General features: G+C 40.3%; 2 protein-coding genes across 2 annotated transcripts; one reads left to right on the forward strand and one right to left on the reverse strand.

Annotated features, from left to right (window-relative positions):
• The first annotated feature begins 6,606 nt into the window (after nucleotides 1–6,606).
• Nucleotides 6,607–11,951, forward strand: LOC103428581 (O-fucosyltransferase 16-like). Its single transcript, XM_008366695.4, has 10 exons — nucleotides 6,607–7,080; nucleotides 7,170–7,229; nucleotides 7,334–7,424; nucleotides 7,643–7,719; nucleotides 8,713–8,801; nucleotides 8,898–9,081; nucleotides 9,577–9,758; nucleotides 10,116–10,218; nucleotides 10,504–10,835; nucleotides 10,928–11,951. Exons 1-10 carry the CDS (start codon nucleotides 6,907–6,909, stop codon nucleotides 11,370–11,372), a joined length of 1,737 nt encoding a protein of 578 aa, XP_008364917.1. The 5' UTR covers nucleotides 6,607–6,906; the 3' UTR covers nucleotides 11,373–11,951.
• A 414-nt stretch (nucleotides 11,952–12,365) lies between these two features.
• LOC103428582 (protein EARLY STARVATION 1, chloroplastic-like) lies at nucleotides 12,366–16,502 on the reverse strand. Its single transcript, XM_008366697.4, has 11 exons — nucleotides 15,508–16,502; nucleotides 15,279–15,370; nucleotides 14,949–15,142; nucleotides 14,600–14,639; nucleotides 14,013–14,094; nucleotides 13,774–13,851; nucleotides 13,533–13,658; nucleotides 13,202–13,323; nucleotides 12,968–13,007; nucleotides 12,806–12,880; nucleotides 12,366–12,649 (listed from the first exon to the last, which is right to left on the reverse strand). The coding sequence occupies exons 1-11, from the start codon at nucleotides 15,855–15,857 to the stop codon at nucleotides 12,490–12,492; spliced, it is 1,359 nt and encodes a 452-aa protein (XP_008364919.1). The 5' UTR covers nucleotides 15,858–16,502; the 3' UTR covers nucleotides 12,366–12,489.
• Nucleotides 16,503–17,100: the final 598 nt, after the last annotated feature.

Here is a 17,100-nt window from a genome sequence, read left to right on the forward strand (position 1 = left end):
TGGGCTGCTTAGAGACCACGAGGGTTGATCTCATAAATCGAAGAGGTGTTTGCTTTCTCAAAAGTTAGGCTGCTCAAAGACCACGAAAGCCGATCTCAGAAATCGAAGAGGCGCTCGCTTCCTCAAAAGCTGGGCTCCTCAGAGACCACGAGGGCCAATCTCAGAAATCGAAGAGGCACCTACTTTTCCAGCCTTGTCAGCACCTGTCACACGCATACTCAGCTTTGCGGAAATTATGGGTATTCTGTCGAAGACTTCTGGGGAAGTAGAAAACACATGAATCTTACTGTCCAATCACCCACTTCCCACACGCAGCAATAGCTCATGGGTACCACAGATAACTTTGCCAAAGTTCTCTGCCAAAGTTGAGCATGTGAAGCTTGCAGCTCCCACTACATTGCTCTAACCAAGAAGGGTAAAAGAATAGCAAAGAAACAGCACTAACAAAGTTTAGACCCATAAATTTTGAAGGTCTAGCTACCATATTATTACCCACAAGGGTAAAGGAACAGTACCACTGTTGGATAATTGGAAATTCCCTGTGTGTCAACCTCTGTGCCTCGTGGCAAGGTAGACTAGCAAACATGCCCAACCTTTACTCACATTCGAGAAAACACTCCCAATAAGATTGCTTGCTCCAAAATCGAAGAGGCACCGTCCTCCGAATCTCGAGAGCCAGACTCCCAACATGACTACTTTCTCAAAAATCGAAGAGAGGGTAAAGGAACAGTACCATTGCTGGATAATTGGAAAGTCCCTGTGTGTCAACCTCTGTGCTTCGTGGCAAGGTAGATTAGCAAACATGCCCAACCTTTACTCACATTCGAGAAAACACTCCTAACAAGATTGCTTGCTCCAAAATCGAAGAGGCACCGCCCTCCGAATCTTGAGAGCCAGACTCCCAACATGATTACTTTCTAAAAAATCGAAGAGACACTGCTCCCCGAATCTCGAGAGCCAGACCCCCAGCATGATTGCTTTCTCAAAAATCGAAGAGGCATCGTTCTCCGAATCAATCGAAGAGGCGCTCGCTTTCTCAAAAGCTGGGCTGCTCAGAGACCACGAGGGCCGATCTCAGAAATCGAAGAGGCACCTTCTTTTCTAGCCTTGTCAGCACCTGTCACACGCACACTTAGCTTTGCGGAAATTATGGGCATTTTGTCGAATACTTCTGGTGAAGTAGAAAGCACATGAATCTTACTGTTCAATCACCCACTTCCCACACGCAACAATAGCTCATGGGTACCACAGATAACTTTGTCAAAGTCTCTGTCAAAGTTGAGCACGTGAAGCTTGCAGCTCCCACTACATCGCTCTGACCAAGAAAGGTAAAAGAATAGCAAAGAAACAGCACTAACAAAGTTTAGACACATAAATTTTGAAGGTCTAGCTACCATATTATTACCCACAAGGGTAAAGGAACAGTACCACTGCTGGATAATTGGAAAGTCCATGTGTGTCAACCTCCGTGCTTCGTGGCAAGGTAGACTAGCAAACATGCCCAACCTTTACTCACATCCGAGAAAACACTCCCAACAAGATTGCTTACTCCAAAATCGAAGAGGCACCGCCTTTCGAATCTCGAGAGCCAGACTCCCAACATGATTACTTTCTCAAAAATCGAAGAGACACTGCTCCCCGAATCTCGAGAGCCAGACCCCCACCATGATTGATTTCTCAAAAATCGAAGAAGCATCGCTCTCCGAATCTCGAGAGCCAGATACCACATACCATTTTTTCAAAGTGCTCTGACAGAGTTAAAACATGTGAAGCTGGCAGCTCCCACTACCGTGCTATGACCAAGCAGGGTAAAGGAATAGCATTACTACTTGTTGTTAGGGAGACTCCTATATATGTCGACCTCCATCCCCAACGGACAGGCAGACCTGCAAAAATGCTCAACCCTTCCTCATATCTGAGAGGGCACTCCCAACGACGCCTTTCGAAATATTCAGCTTTCTTTCCCCCCGATAATACCTTTGCAAACAAGCTATACTAGAGCAAGAATATCTCATATCATCAGGGTTAAAAGCAAGAGTATCCCATATCATGCTTTTTCCCTGTCTTTTCCTTTGGCCTTGTTTTTACCTGCAAGACAAGGAGAAAGAGAGCAATCAGTCAGCACTTGAAATCAAGCTCTCAGCCAGGAACTGACAGCCTGGAACCCCTTACCTGATTACTTACCTGGCATTGCTCTCGAGTACTCATCTTCAACATCTTATGTTGCCAGGGAAGATACCGCATCTGCTTGAGGAACAGATAGGGCAAGTGCGAAGGATACAAGGAAGCATGTGGAGACAAGCGTAACAGCACACGTGCCGATCCATCCATTACTCTGTCAAAAGCAAAAGTATCCCATATCAGCAGGGTCGAACGTACTCTAGATTTGATGGACTTGTTTTGACCCTCAAATTCTTCAGTCGGCCTTATACTCTGGAGGAAACCAGAAAACCCTCCAGCTCAGTTCAAGAATAAGCCTGTGGAAAGTTACTTCTTCAAAAGCAAAAGTATCCCATATCATCTTTTCTCATTTTTCTTCTCTTTATCCTTCATGCTGCTGCAAGATGGGGAGAAGGTGAACAATCAACCGGAGCTCTGATTGCTTACCTTGTCTGTCACCTCTTTCAGCAAATCCCCTAGCTCGGCGACTTGGGGGACTTCTACTACATGGTTTGTATCGCGCTTGACCAAGCCTGAAACTACAAGTAAGCTTCAAGTGAAATTGATACATTACCTTGTGCATCTCCACCAGTTAAAGATACCACCCCTGGATGGAGGAAGAGTACTTCCAGAGAAGCTGCCACATCTACCTATGAGACAGATAAGGCAAGTCAAGATGATACCACACTCCGATACTTAGAAGTTTCGTGATTACGAGATCATTCTCCCACAATATTTCCTAATGTCATTTGTACTCTAATGTCATTTGTACTAAATCATTCACTTGTACTCACTAAAGGAGAGCTTGAACCTATGTACTTGTGTAAACCCTTCACAATTAATGAGAACTCTTCTATTCCGTGGACGTAGCCAATCTGGGTGAACCACGTACATCTTGTGTTTGCTTTCCTATCTCTATCCATTTATATACTTATCCACACTAATGACCGGAGCAATTTAGCGAAGATCACAAAAAGCGACCGTTTTCGCTACCTAGGATCTATCTTACAAGAGAACGGAGAATTAGATGGAGATCTCAACCATAGAATACGAGCTGGATGGATGAAGTGTAAGAGTGCATCCAGCATTGTTGTGTGACCGTCGTAGGCCACTGAAGCTCAAGGGAAAATTTTATAAGACGGCAATAAGGCCAGCGATGTTGTATGGCACAGAATGTTGGGCGGTGAAACATCAACATGTACACAAAATGGGTGTAGCAGAGATGAGGATGCTTCGTGGGATGTGTGGGCACACGAGAAAGGATAAGATTGAGAATGAGGATATCCGAGGTAAAGTAGGAGTAGCCGAAATTGAAGGAAAGATGAGAGAAAATCGGTTCCGGTGATTTGGACATGTGCAAAGAAGGCCGACTGACGCTCCGGTTCGAAGATGTGACTACGGGACAGAGGTTCAGGGCCGAAGGGGTAGAGGAAGACCTAGGAAAACTTTGGAAGAGACTCTAAGAAAAGGCTTAGAGTACTTGGATCTAACGGAGGACATGACACAAAACCGAGCGCAATGGCGTTCTAGGATTCATATAGCCGACCCCACTTAGTGGGAAAAGGCTTTGTTGTTGTTGTTGTTGTTGTTTATTTATTCTATAGATTTTAAAATTTAAACGTATCTACATTGGTGAGCATCATCATCAATTCAGCATAATGAGAAAATATTTTGCGAGAAAAATCATGTAAACTGATTATTACCACAATTCTAAGTGTGCATTTGGTGCATCAGACAAACGAGACCACACTTGACTAGCTTCAAAAACCTAACAAGATCAAACGAACGCGTCTTAAATATTTATTTCAGATGTGGCACGAAGCAGAGTGTCAGCAACAAAACTGTTTCGTCTCGTCTCGAATGGTGGGCTATAGCATAAGAAGTGTTTGAGTTTTTTAACATTAAAAATACTAATTAGTTGGGCTACTGTATCACCTTTTTATTATCCTAATCCATTTAACTAATGAAAAACTTGAAAAGAAAAGCTAAGAAAACTTTCTTAAAAGTGTAATTTTTCATAGACTATCTGTCACCTCACAGTTTAATATCAATTATTATGCTAACATTATAAAACATTTGCTAAAAATATGAGATGACATAGAGTTCATAAAGAATCCACTTTGAAAGAGTCACCTTAACATTTCTTTAAGTTTACGTCCTAAGTTTGCTTTTAAAGAATATAAAACGGTAAAAGTATTTTAAATAGGAGTGTTTTGGTAGGGTTACTGTACCAAAACTCTCATACCAAACTTTTGGAATGACAAATTTATTATCATTACCATACCAAAATTTTGATATGTTAAAAAATTCGGATGATATAGTATGGTAATGGTAATTATCACTTTGATTTGGACTACTTATTTTGGGCTAAAATTTGACTTTTTCAACCGAATTCAAGGCTTGAACATTTGCTTTTTCTTTTTTTATGGCTTTACATATACGGTCAGGGGCGGATCCACAGTGGGGTCGTCGGGGTCGCACGACCCCTTGGAAACCATGGAAACAACCTTGAAGCTCCCATACGCGACCTCTTGGAGCTGGGGTCGTCGGGGTCGTCGGGGTCGGAGTCGCACGCCAAGTGTTCGACAAAAATCCTGAACGAAGCTCGGCACTGCAGGAAGAGGAAGAAGAAGCTGCGCGCTTCTTTTTTTTCAAAACATACGGGCAAAACGGCGTCGTTTTGGCCCAGGTCTGAACAAAAAACAAATGCCCAGCGTGTCCTGGGCAGGTCTGAACAAAAAAAAAATACCCAATGTGTCCTATCAGCCCTATTTTGCACAGATCCGAATCCCTTCTTTCTAAAACCCCCAAATTTCTTTTGTTTTCTCCTCCTCCTCCAACCCTAATTCATATTTATTTTAATTATGTTGGTGGTTTGTTTATATTGTGAGTATTTATTTTGAATATTTTGTATATGTAGAATATATTTAATTTAATTGAAATTCAATTCATATTTATTTTGATTATATTGATGATTTGTTTATATTGTGAGTTTTTATTTTCATTATTTTTTATATGTAGAATGCAAGATGAGATATTTAATTTAATTGAAATCCAATTCATATTTATTTTGATTATGTTGATGGTTTGTTTATATTGTGAGTATTTATTTTGAATATTTTGTATATGTATAATATATTTAATTTAATTGAAATTCAATTCATATTTATTTTGATTATATTGATGATTTGTTTATATTGTGAGTTTTTTCATTTTAACACCAATTATTTTGTTAAAAATTATTAAAAAAATTTAGTATTGTTCCATGCACAGATTAATTCGACACTGCACCAAACGCCCGACTAATGTAGTTAGTACTATCCGACGACTATTTATTCTATCCGACTGAAATAGTCAGTACAGTCCGAAGTACCAAACGAGGCTAAAAAAAAATTTCGCGCTGCGCGCGCTATGACCCCACAAACATTATTTCCTGGATCCGCCACTGTATACGGTGGCCTAAAGTGGAAACCAAAATAGAATCCTTGCAGTGAGAAACCACAGGCAACAAGCACAGGCAAGCACACCAACACCAATTCCTTTAGAGAGTGGGAGAGAGTGTCAAAGAGGGAAAGTGTGGAATGAGAGAGGCAATGAAGGGTTTTTTTTTTTTTCTAAATATTGTATAATTATATATATATATATATATTTTTTTTTTATTTGTTGGTACGGCACGGTAATACCATCGGTAATAGTATCGAATACTAATGATGTATCAAAAATGTTTGATTCGGTACAATACCATATCATTACCAATTGGCATAAAATCAGTATGGAACGATTGACATGGAAATTTGGCAATATATTTCACCCCTAAATTCTTATTTTTCTTTTCGAACAACGATATTATCTACACTAAGAGAGAGGGGAGCGAACCTAGCCTCACAATGGGCTCGCTTTTAAAAATAATCGAATCTAAGACTTCCACCTCTAATTTTAAATGCTAAAAATTAATCACTTTAACCAACGCTAAAAAAATGAATAGTTTAATTGATGAGTTGAGGGACTCAAATTGTAGTAATGATTCTTCCAACATAACTCATTTTGACAAAATTCTGACAAAGTTGACGAAAACGACCATAGCTACACATTTTTTATGAGTTGAGGGACCAATGGTAATTAATTTTTAGTTGAAGAACTATTGCTCCAATTGGATTAAAGTTGATGGATCATTACTTCAATTTGATTAAAATTGAGGAACTATTGTTATAATTTAGTCAAAATTAAATTAAGCATACTATTATATAATTTTGTGCAAGCACCAAAAATAAAAAAATTGAGCATTGCTTTCGTGGTAACCCACCTACCCAATAATTTCGGAGGCAGATTGTCTACCCCTGTTATGGTGCCATTCTTATTCCCTTGAATCACGGTTAAGCTATTTTAAATTTTTTTATTAAATTTTTAATAAAAATAATAAGATAAAAAATAATAAAAGTATAAAATGTTGACGGAAGGGAGACCATAATTTCAGGCTCCGCCGTTGGAGAGACAGTAGTCTACTCTATCGTAGTGCCAGGTGCCAGACTGCCAACCCCCACACCCCAAGCCATTGCACGACCTCAAGTCTCAGCCTCTGCTGGCGGTGGGAGGGCGGTGGGAGGGCGGTGGTGCGCGGTGGTCGACCTGTTTCGTAATTCATTCTTCCAGATTCCAACCCCAAAACCCACACAAAGCAAAATCAAATAAAACAGAGAGGAGAGTGTTTGAGTCAAAGAGACCCGCCGTGCCACTTGTACTGTACCAATGGCTTTTCATTTCCAGCGCCGCCGCCTCCACTACTACCACCGCTTTCGCTTTCTTCTTCCCCTCATTTCGGCCATATCCGGAGCCCTTCTCGTCCTCTTCGCTCTTCTCTTGGTTCTTGCTCCTTCCCCTCTCGATGTCAATAACCTCCATCAACCGCGTCATTCTTCTACGGTACACTCTCCCTCCCGCATTTTCTTCTTATTCACAATTAACAATTCGTATGATTGGATTCGTATCCTAATTTCCTCTTTTCCTTCTAGTTCGATGTTGCCGTGGACGACGATGCCGTTTCTGCACGGCTTACTGTCTTTCGTGTTCCAGTTAGGGGCTTTTCTCTTTCCTTCTCAATTTCGGATGTCAACCTTAATGTAATGTTAGGTTTTGTTTGGATCTTTACGGCTTCACTTTACTTGTTCAAAATCAGAGCGGTGGAGGGAGATTGGATCGTGATATTTGGAGCTCCAGGAATTCCAAATTCTACTATGGATGCAGCAATGGCACCAAGAAATTTCCAAGTCTGTTTCCTTTTCCAGTTTGCATTTCATTTAGTATACCCCACTCTATAAGATTTCGTAATTGATTGACCAAAATTATGCATTGTTGCTGCCTACTTGTGGTTTCTGTTATATGTTTGTTTCATATGGTTTTCGTAAAATGACACTTCCGTTTGTGTTCACAATGACATTGGTGTTTAGAATTTCATCCTGAATAGCTGTATTGTTCATATTTGCAGATGTTGATGAAATTACGCGTCCTAATAGGTACTTGGCGATTGCAACCAGTGGAGGCTTGAATCAACAAAGAACTGGGGTAACTTACGATTTTACTTTTGTTTATCTTCTGCAGCATTATAGTCATAGTTACTGCATTGATGTTTCCTTGAGGATGTCTGAGAGGATACTTGATTCCACCCTAACTCTGACAGTTCAACTGATGCATAACCAGGGTAAAAACATAAAGGGGTTAAAATATAGACTAAAGCCTCATTTGGCAGCTCGGACTGTACAGTTCGGATTAGTCGGGCACTTGGTACTGTGTCGGATTAATCTGTGCGTCGGATAATTTGTTGAACTATAATAATTTTCTAAAAAAATTTCACCATATAATCGTTGTTGAAATGAAAAAGGGGAGAAAAAAAAAAAAAGCCACAAACCAAGAAAATTCAGAGGACTTTGTTTTCTATTATTCCTCAATTTTTTTGGAGAGGAAATGCACACAGAGGACTTCGTTTTTTATTTCAACAAACCAAGAATACTCATCGGAGAGAAAATTGGGGCTGACTGTGATTTTGGGCATTGGGCTGGGGAAGGGCATTGACGGAATCCGATTTGGAGAAGGAGGGGAAGAGCCAAGTGGTGCCTCCAGATATCAGCCAAATACGCTGGATCGACAATGCCCAACAACCACGATGTTGTCCCTGCGTGACTTCCTTCGAAGGCGGACAGGAATACAGGGTTGTACTCGGCTTTTGAGATGGCAGATTCCTCAGCTTCCTCTGCCCCTCTTCTCTGTACAACCCTGTGGAACGTGCCGTTTGGCCGCCGTTCTCCACTCATCTCTCTCTCACTCTCTTCCTTGTTCCTCTGTGTGCTTTCCGCCGGATGAGACGGGAAATTGCCCGGCGATTGATTGCAGAGGAGTGGCAGCCGAGGTGGAGAACTCGTCGAGGAACTGCTCGAAGGCCCAATCTAAGAAATCGTTAGGGGCGGCCTCTTGGTCGCATTTGTGCTTCTTGATTATATAGTATTTGTATAGTATTTTTCGCTTTTAGTGGGGAACTTACTCTACCTATAACTTTGGTAGATAACAGATGCTGTTGTAGCAGCTCGTATACTGAATGCTAGTCTTGTTGTTCCAAAGTTGGACCAGAAATCTTTCTGGAAGGATGCAAGGTCAGTCCTTGAATCATATCTATGCTGCCATATTTACATGCAATCCAGATTTTGTAATCGCATGGACATGTCTCAATCAATTGTTTTCTTTTGCAGTAACTTTTCAGAGATTTTTGATGTTGATTGGTTTATATCATTTCTGTCAAAAGATGTTAAAATCATAAAACAGCTTCCAAGGAAGGGAGTTAACATGTGGACGCCATCCACTATGCGTGTTCCAAGGAAGTGTAGTGAAAGATGTTATCAAAATCGTGTATTACCTGTTCTTTTGAAAAGGCATGTAAGTTTTCAGTTCTCTTAAGCTTCTAATTCTTGTAGAATGTAGAAACTTCTTTTCCTTTGTAAGTTGCATCAGTACTGCCTTCTCCTTTGCTTACTTTTGTATCCTGCAGTTTGTTTGCCAACTGTTAATTTTGAAATACATGATATTTCCATATTTCATGCACTTACATTTTATCCAGTGCCCAATCTTGTGGACCAAATGGTTCTTGTCTGAAAATCTCGTGGTCAGACATTTTGTTTCGCTAAGAATTTTATTGCATTTGAAATAAAAACAATATATTCAGGCTCGCAAGCACATGAGCCAAGCCCCAGGTTTGGACTCGTTTACTAAATATGTATAAGTTTAGCTTTGATCATGGCTCTAGTGAATGATTTGATCCCTTAATGGATGGCACTGCTTGTTTGCATCCCTAGATACGTCTTCTTGAATTATCTTTCTACAAGTATACATAATTTATGGAAAAGGCACTTATTAGTTTTCATTCTGTGACAGGCTATTCAGCTCAACAAGTTTGATTACAGACTTTCAAACAGGTTGAATACAGATCTGCAAAAATTAAGATGTAGAGTCAACTACCATGCTTTAAAGTTTACTGACCCAATACAGAAAATGGCCAAAAAGTTGGTTCATCAAATGAGGATGAGAAGCAAGCATTATATTGCATTGCACCTGAGGTAATTTTATCCATCTTTTTTTACTTTTTATGTTTAGAACAACCATTTAACTAGCGTTATTGCCCTGTCTTTCTTGCGTATTTAGACTGAGCCATAAAATTGCAGGTAGAACCTTGTTCCAATGATCGTAATCATCATATATCTGTGTACATTAGTATACCTGCTTTCCATATCTAGTTGATACATTTACAGAAACACGCATACAAGTGCGTGTTCATGAGTAGACTAACACAACCCCCCAGATTCCTTCGCACGGGCAACTAATAGGTTGCGCCCATATTAGAAACAAGATTCTGCAAATTCGAAGGCTTACTTGTCAAGTTGTTTCTTGATGCAATTAAATGTTTACTGTTACAGGTATGAACCTGATATGCTTGCATTCTCAGGATGTTATTATGGTGGAGGAGACAAGGAAAGGAAAGAATTGGGTGCCATACAAAAGAGGTGGAAGACTTTACATGTAAGGATTAAGTGATGTTCTTTTGGCTTTATGTCATCTTATGTCCCCTGAATCAACTACTGAGAGTACATTGATTAAAACCCGACCTTTGTTTTTTTATTTTAATAAATGTGCAAGCGCAAGTTGTGTGTGCACTTATGTTTATTTAGTAAAGCCAAGGAGGTGTATATCAAGTATAAGGTGTGTATTGAGACTTTAGTCTCTTATCAAGTATGAGGTGTGTATCGAGTCTATTTATATCCCATTGCTCTGTATCTATAAGATGTATTTTGGATGGAGTTGCAGATTAGCAATCCTGATAAGCCAAGGAGGCATGGGAGGTGTCCACTTACTCCAGAAGAAGTTGGTCTTATGTTGAGAGCACTGGGTTATGGCAGCGATGTTCACATCTATGTGGCATCAGGGGAAGTCTATGGAGGAGAAGAAACATTGGCACCCCTTAAGGCACTATTCCCCAACTTTTATTCGAAAGAGACAATAGCAACCAAGGAGGAATTGGAACCATTTTATTCATTTTCTTCTCGCATGGCAGCACTTGACTTCATAGTTTGTGATGAGAGTGATGTCTTTGTCACCAACAACAATGGCAATATGGCCAAAATATTAGCCGGACGAAGGTGTGCTGTCTTTCTTTCCTATCTTCATTTCTCTTCTCATCTTATTCTTCCCCCCCTGCCTGCTTAGTTTTCACATCTTTTATTTGTTGCAGGAGATATTTTGGACATAAGCCCACTATTCGTCCAAATGCTAAAAAACTCTACCGGTTGTTCCTAAGCAAAGAGAACATGACCTGGGGAGCTTTTGCTTCTAATGTTCGTACTTATCAGAGAGGCTTTATGGGTGAGCCGAATGAAGTGAGGCCAGGCAGGGGTGGTTTTCATGAGAACCCATATACCTGCATATGTGAAGATTCTCAGGCCAAGGCCAAGAGGGATGTAGGACCTAGAAAATATGGTAGGAGTAGTAACATAACAGGAAAAGACGAAGTAGATTTTGATGCCCAAAACGTGGAAGATGATCCAGAAGGGCCTGATACTGATGAGGATGAGTATCAAAGTGCCCCCTTGGACAATGATTTGTTTAACAGAAGAGGCGTGGATTATGATGCTGTCAACTCCGAGGAACCTGAATTGGAGGAGATGCTTTCAGACTAGACGGTTCTATCTTGACCCTTGCTAATAGCTGTCAACTGCATTTAACTGATTCTTATACGCAATTTCTTCATATTTCCCCCCTCAAATTTTTCAAGCTCTAGACGAAAGTTTTGGATACAATTCCTCCGATATCTACTGTATATAAAACTAAGAGGATAGATAATGTGCATCCCACATGTATGAACACCGGCACAAGGTTCATTGGAGGGCAGCAAACTGATTTTCGACTTGTGAAACACTCTGGGCAATGCGATGGCTGGCATCCATAAGTGACCTGAGTGGATGATGGATTTTCAGAAAGCAACGAGTCGGAAACGGGTTATGTGGGCTGAAGCAGAGAATGGGTGTCGTAACCATGGATGGCTTGAGCCTTGAGACTTATTCATACTAGGGATTTTTGAGCGACTCACAAGAGGTTAAATGTTTAGCTTCTCCTCCCTTCAAGTCACCTGAGATGTCACAGAGGTGCGGGGATGGGGTGGGTTCATTCTTATACGGATGTTTTTACCAAATTGAGAGACGGACGGCAGCTGTAAATAAAATTTAGACTTGACCAATCAAAAATTCCGAATTAACTTCCGGGACTTGCTAGCATTTTCTATATATGTGATTCCATTTTGCAACCTAGAAATTCATATTGCCCTTAATTCGCATGCAAATGTCACGATTTTATATTCAAAATCTCCATTAAGAATTCAATTTCTATCTATTATTCAATTTTGGGACTTAGAAAATTCATAAAAAATACTTGTGAAGGTCAACTTGCAAAATTTCTATCTATTATTCAATTTCATATCATTTTTGTACTCCCTCAACTTGTAAAATTTATAGTTGGGACTTTTCAAAGACTATCGAATCACTTGAGGCAAGAACACTTTAAATACTAGAAATCTACGTCGGGACTGGTATGGATGAAGTACGATGCAGCTCCCCAAATCAATAGTGCGAAAAAAGTAGCAGCAGTCACCTAAACTCAAATCTCAAAACTCAAACTAGTGGCAACTGAAAGAATGAATCAAATGAAGACTAAAATGTCCGTTACAAACGACCGGTTTCAGCCAATATAATTGGACTTCGATCAATATTCTAAACTAGACCACCTAATTTTGGTCACCTTTCATTGTGGAGAAAATTCTTCTGGTGGTTCATCAACTGAAGGTGACGATGATCCAAAATCAAGGGCAGGGTAGACGCCAGGTGGCCTTTCTCGAGGTTTAATTGACAGCAATTGGCTAGAGTCACCAACGACATCTGCCCACCCGTAATGCGGCTCAGCCCTTCATCAAAAAGTGAAAGATCAAAATTACTTTTACAGTACGAGCAATACCAGAAGATGTAATCTAAATTATTTAAATTTGGTTCCCCTGAAATCCTTTTTGACTGCTTCAACATACTATATGCAGACAGAACCAGAACCAAGTCCAGACTCTTACTCGTAATAGGTCTCCTCATCCACAACAATATCCCAGCTTTCCCCTGTCGTGCTTTTCCCATATTTGTGCACCTTACTGCAAAGAGAGGGCAAGTTAACTTGTCAAAGAAAAACCAGAACAATAGATGACAATGCAGTTCGGCAAATTTATTTCCTTCCGTACCCATTTCCAAAGTGCTCTTCTCCCCATGTCCTTGACCAACCTAGACATGAGAGAACAAAAACAGAGTTACATCAGATTAAACTATTGAAAAGTTGAATGAACATGGAGATCTGAATAATTGGAACATATTCAAGACATTGTATATGTTTGCCGCATGGTATACTAGTTACCCAAGGAAACAACTAAAGGCAAACAAATTTTGTGTTAATCATAGTTCAAGGTGCTTGCACATACGTTCACCACTTGGAGATACATGCCATGTCTCCCCTTGTCGCGAACCTATTCCAGCAAAGAACTTCTCTTCCCACTTGTCTCCCCATTTGGTTCCAAGTTCAGTCTCAGCCCATTTATCAGTCCTGAAAATTATACGTCCAGCGTATATCAACAACTAGATACTTTTTAGCTGCTGTATTGTTCCTCATGCTTTTAACTGTAAATGGCCAAAATGATGATACCAGATGACAAACGAATTTCTGAATTTAAGAGGAAGGTGAAACAATGAAGACTTTTTTTTTTGTTTTAATATGAACAGATGAAGAAGTAAATCAAGTCAGTTAGAAAAAACCATTTGAGAACAGATCCCCTTCCATCATAATGCTCTCCCCACTTCTCCCACCAAGACTGCTCATTAAGTCTACCATATTTGTGTGCTCCTTTCTCGGTCCAGCCTTTAGCATCATATTTCTCCCACCTGCATCCAAATTATAGGTAAAAACTGTCAATGCATTTTATCTATTTCATCAGTTATTTCGTGCATTATAATGTGAATAAAAATTGAATTAACAACAAACCGTACTTTAGCTTACCATTTCTCATACCATCCAGCATTTTCCGAGCCTGATTTTGCTTGTTTCTGTGCACTTCTCTCAATCCTTGCTAAATTACTGTGCTTACAAAGTTGCAGCATTAATTTATATTGGGAAAACAATGAAGCAAGGAGAAGGTCAAGAACTACAAATTTTAAAAAGTTCTATAACTACCGCATACTTAGTAAGGGTTAAAAGTAATTCTCTAAAACTTAATCAAATAGAGATAAAATAAAGACCTCCATTCATCTTGATGAATAACTTCTTGCCATGTTTCCCACCACGAATCCCCTTCAGCATTTCTACCAGATTTCTCCACACCTATGAAAAGATAATAGATGCGAATTATGCATCCCTATCCGTACCCATACCCATGATACAGTAGTGAAATTAGTTGAAAGACTAGTGACTGTAAAAGTATACAGGACAGAACACTGTCTTTAAAAACAGATATTGATTAATTAATCCAGTATGTAGTGAATGATTGCCGCTCAATGCCCTTTGATATTTGTGCAAGTTTGCCACAGCAGTGGGAAGTGTTGAGTTAAAAAATTTCTAGGAACAAGGATGAATACTGAACCTACAAAGACTTGTGCCGACAAGTTTACTTATTAGAAGACCTTAAAGGTTTTATATCACAGCAAAAACCTTATTTTCCATCTATAAAAATGAATGTGTTGCTTTGTTTACGTCGAGTTACTCTGAGGATTGTGGTTTTATTCAGGAAAATGAAGAATCTAAGATATCTAATTCATTGAAATTACATAGTGACGGGCATGGTTAGTGATATCCAGCAGTTGAAGATGAAGAGAAGGAAGAAGTATACCTAGCTCTTTGTATCCAGTCCAGTCACTTTTCTCCCACCACTGTCAATGAGATCAACAAATCCAATTAAATGCATCCACCTGGGATGATACTCAACGGGGTTATAAAGACAAGTCAATGCAGCAAGGGACTTAGAATATGAGGCTAATTTACGGGTAGAAGGATGTCCAAGTCCCCCTCTACTTGTTTAAGGCTTTTGAGTATGAAATATAAGGCGCCTTGGTAGTACAATCCTAGAATTCAGTGATAATTATCACTAAAGTAAACAAAATGACAGTGAAGAAGGATAGTCAAGTCATACATGGCAGAGTTAAAAATGCAAAATAATTATGATAAATTCTGATATATACCGTTTCTTTCCATTGTGAAGAAGCGTCGTGGGAGGTACCACCCATCCTTGTCCACCTACATCTGTAGCCATTGTTGCCAAGGTCCTCGCCACTTTCGCGGTACCAAGTAGTGCCATCTTCATTGGTGCCAGACTCATTTACATTTTCGTTTAACAAGCTGATGCCCCACTCCTTCTCATTGGCAATGCCAGTATCTATCAAAAATACCAAACACCACAATAATTCTCAATGATAAATCAAATATGTTACTAATTACCTACCAATACCATCCATGAAGCCAATGATGGTATATTACCATCTTAAAGTAAGTAGAATGATTGATAGAATAACCTCTTTTCGGAGGACTGTCGCGAGATTGTGGACCAGAGTTTCTTGGGGTACAGCGAGGGTAGTATTTCTCTTGTTTGGACAGGAAGCGAGATCTGCAGTAAAATACAAAAGAGCCAAATAATTATAAACACCAAAAGCCAACTAGTTTAAACCCTAAAACAATACCAGACAAACAAGAGAATGGAATTGAAATATTCCTTGGTAAATTGCAAATTCTAATGCAACGTACTGAGCAGGAGAAGAAGAGGAAGACGAAGCAAAGAAGGGCAATGCGGCGGAGACTGGGACTCCAGCAGCTCTCTGAGCCCTTTTCTTGGAATCGAAGCGCCACTCTTCCGCCTTGTCGAGGCTCTTTCCAGAGCGGATCGGAACGACGGAGTCGGAGCAGCAGCAAGTGATTCGAGTGACTGCGGGTGGGTCAGCCATGGGAAGGCTAAGTCTTCTCCTCCGCTTTCTGATATCCCGCAGGCGGGCGGCATTAGTAGCAGTAGAAGGGAGGGGGTGGGGATCGAAAGCGAGGCGGAGGCGGGTGAGCTTGAAATCAGGCGGAGAAGCGAAGCCTCTGGAAGTGGCCGCCATTGCGCTTACAAAAATGCCATCCGAATGAATCCCAAGCGGAGGAGACGGAGACGGAGACTGAGAGACTAGTCTTTCTCTCTCTCTATGGGTTTGGGTTTTGGTTTAATTAAATTAATTAATTAATGAGGGTGGGAGTAGTGATGGGTTACTTTACTGGTTAATATGTAAAGAAAGAAATAAGGGAAGGGAAGGGAAGGGAAGAAGGGAGGGGGAGAGAGGGGGGCCCATGAGAGCAACAGAGAGAATTTCGGGCGAATCTTTGTTTAGCGACATTTGAAAGTTGACTGATTGAATGAGGCAGAAGAACAAACAAGGAAGGAGGAGGGAATCGGAAGGCCTCGCCACTTTCTATTCTCTTCTCTTTTCTGTGAATCAACCTTCCCCCGCCTTCTCCTTCTCCCTCTCCCTTGTTGACGTGAGAGAGATAGAAAGACGGTGGAGTAATGATGTGGTGGGTGTGAGTTTGTAACACGAGAAATTGAGGATAAACTCTGAAAATTGGAGAAATTTGGCAAGTTGAGATTATTCGGGTGGAAGTGAGTGAGATCGGTGCGTCGGTGGTTGGTTGGATGCAAGTGCGACGCAATCGGGCATGCCTTCCGTATCCAATCCCCAGATTTTATCATACCACCGTTGCACGTAACTGGACTGGACTGGACCCCACTTCCATTCTTTTCCTCTGTTTTGTGTTTCTCTCCACCATGGCTCTCTCTACCGCTGCCACGTGTTGCAGACTGAGCCGTCGCTTCGTTCTCTTCCACATGTCTTCGGTCCTTCGAAATTAACCAGCTATGCTACTTCCAATCCACTGCTTCAATTGAGAAAGCTGATCCAAAACCCTATGTTCCTTCCTCATTGTTAAAATAAAATTTCTAACAACACAACGGTCAAAGCTTGTTCCGAATGGACACCATTTACAGGACTTTGAATGTCCAACACATTTGTCACATGCTTGGTGAATTCGAAACTCATCCTTTTGGGGGCAAGTTTGTTACTATTTTACAACTAAAGTTCACAAAAGAGTTGACATTTTGTTTGTTGCAAGTAATCAAATAAAAGATATATGCAATTATAAGTTAGTTTATTCAAAAGAATGTGGTTCAAAAACATGATCAATCTTCTCCCACAATAACTGTTTCAAAAAGAAAATTAATTTAACACATTATTTCTAACCTCATACAAACCCCTCTAATTTTGTAGTCGTTAGACTGACTGATTACTCTAAAATCAACGATCAAGATTA

Source organism: Malus domestica, chromosome 15 (genome assembly GCF_042453785.1).
Source record: "Malus domestica chromosome 15, GDT2T_hap1".
NCBI lineage: Eukaryota > Viridiplantae > Streptophyta > Magnoliopsida > Rosales > Rosaceae > Malus > Malus domestica.

Bases quoted from the DNA above. Each gene is read 5' to 3' on its own strand.
- LOC103428581 (XM_008366695.4), top strand. From the start codon at position 6,907: ATGGCTTTTCATTTCCAGCGCCGCCGCCTCCACTACTACCACCGCTTT. The intron at 7,720-8,712 runs GTAACTTACGAT...TAACTTTGGTAG, and splicing joins TGAATCAACAAAGAACTGGG to ATAACAGATGCTGTTGTAGC. The intron at 10,836-10,927 runs GTGTGCTGTCTT...TATTTGTTGCAG, and splicing joins AAAATATTAGCCGGACGAAG to GAGATATTTTGGACATAAGC.
- LOC103428582 (XM_008366697.4), bottom strand. From the start codon at position 15,857: ATGGCGGCCACTTCCAGAGGCTTCGCTTCTCCGCCTGATTTCAAGCTC. The intron at 14,640-14,948 runs GTATATATCAGA...TCTCATTGACAG, and splicing joins CTTCACAATGGAAAGAAACG to TGGTGGGAGAAAAGTGACTG. The intron at 13,659-13,773 runs GTAAGCTAAAGT...ATTTGGATGCAG, and splicing joins GCTGGATGGTATGAGAAATG to GTGGGAGAAATATGATGCTA.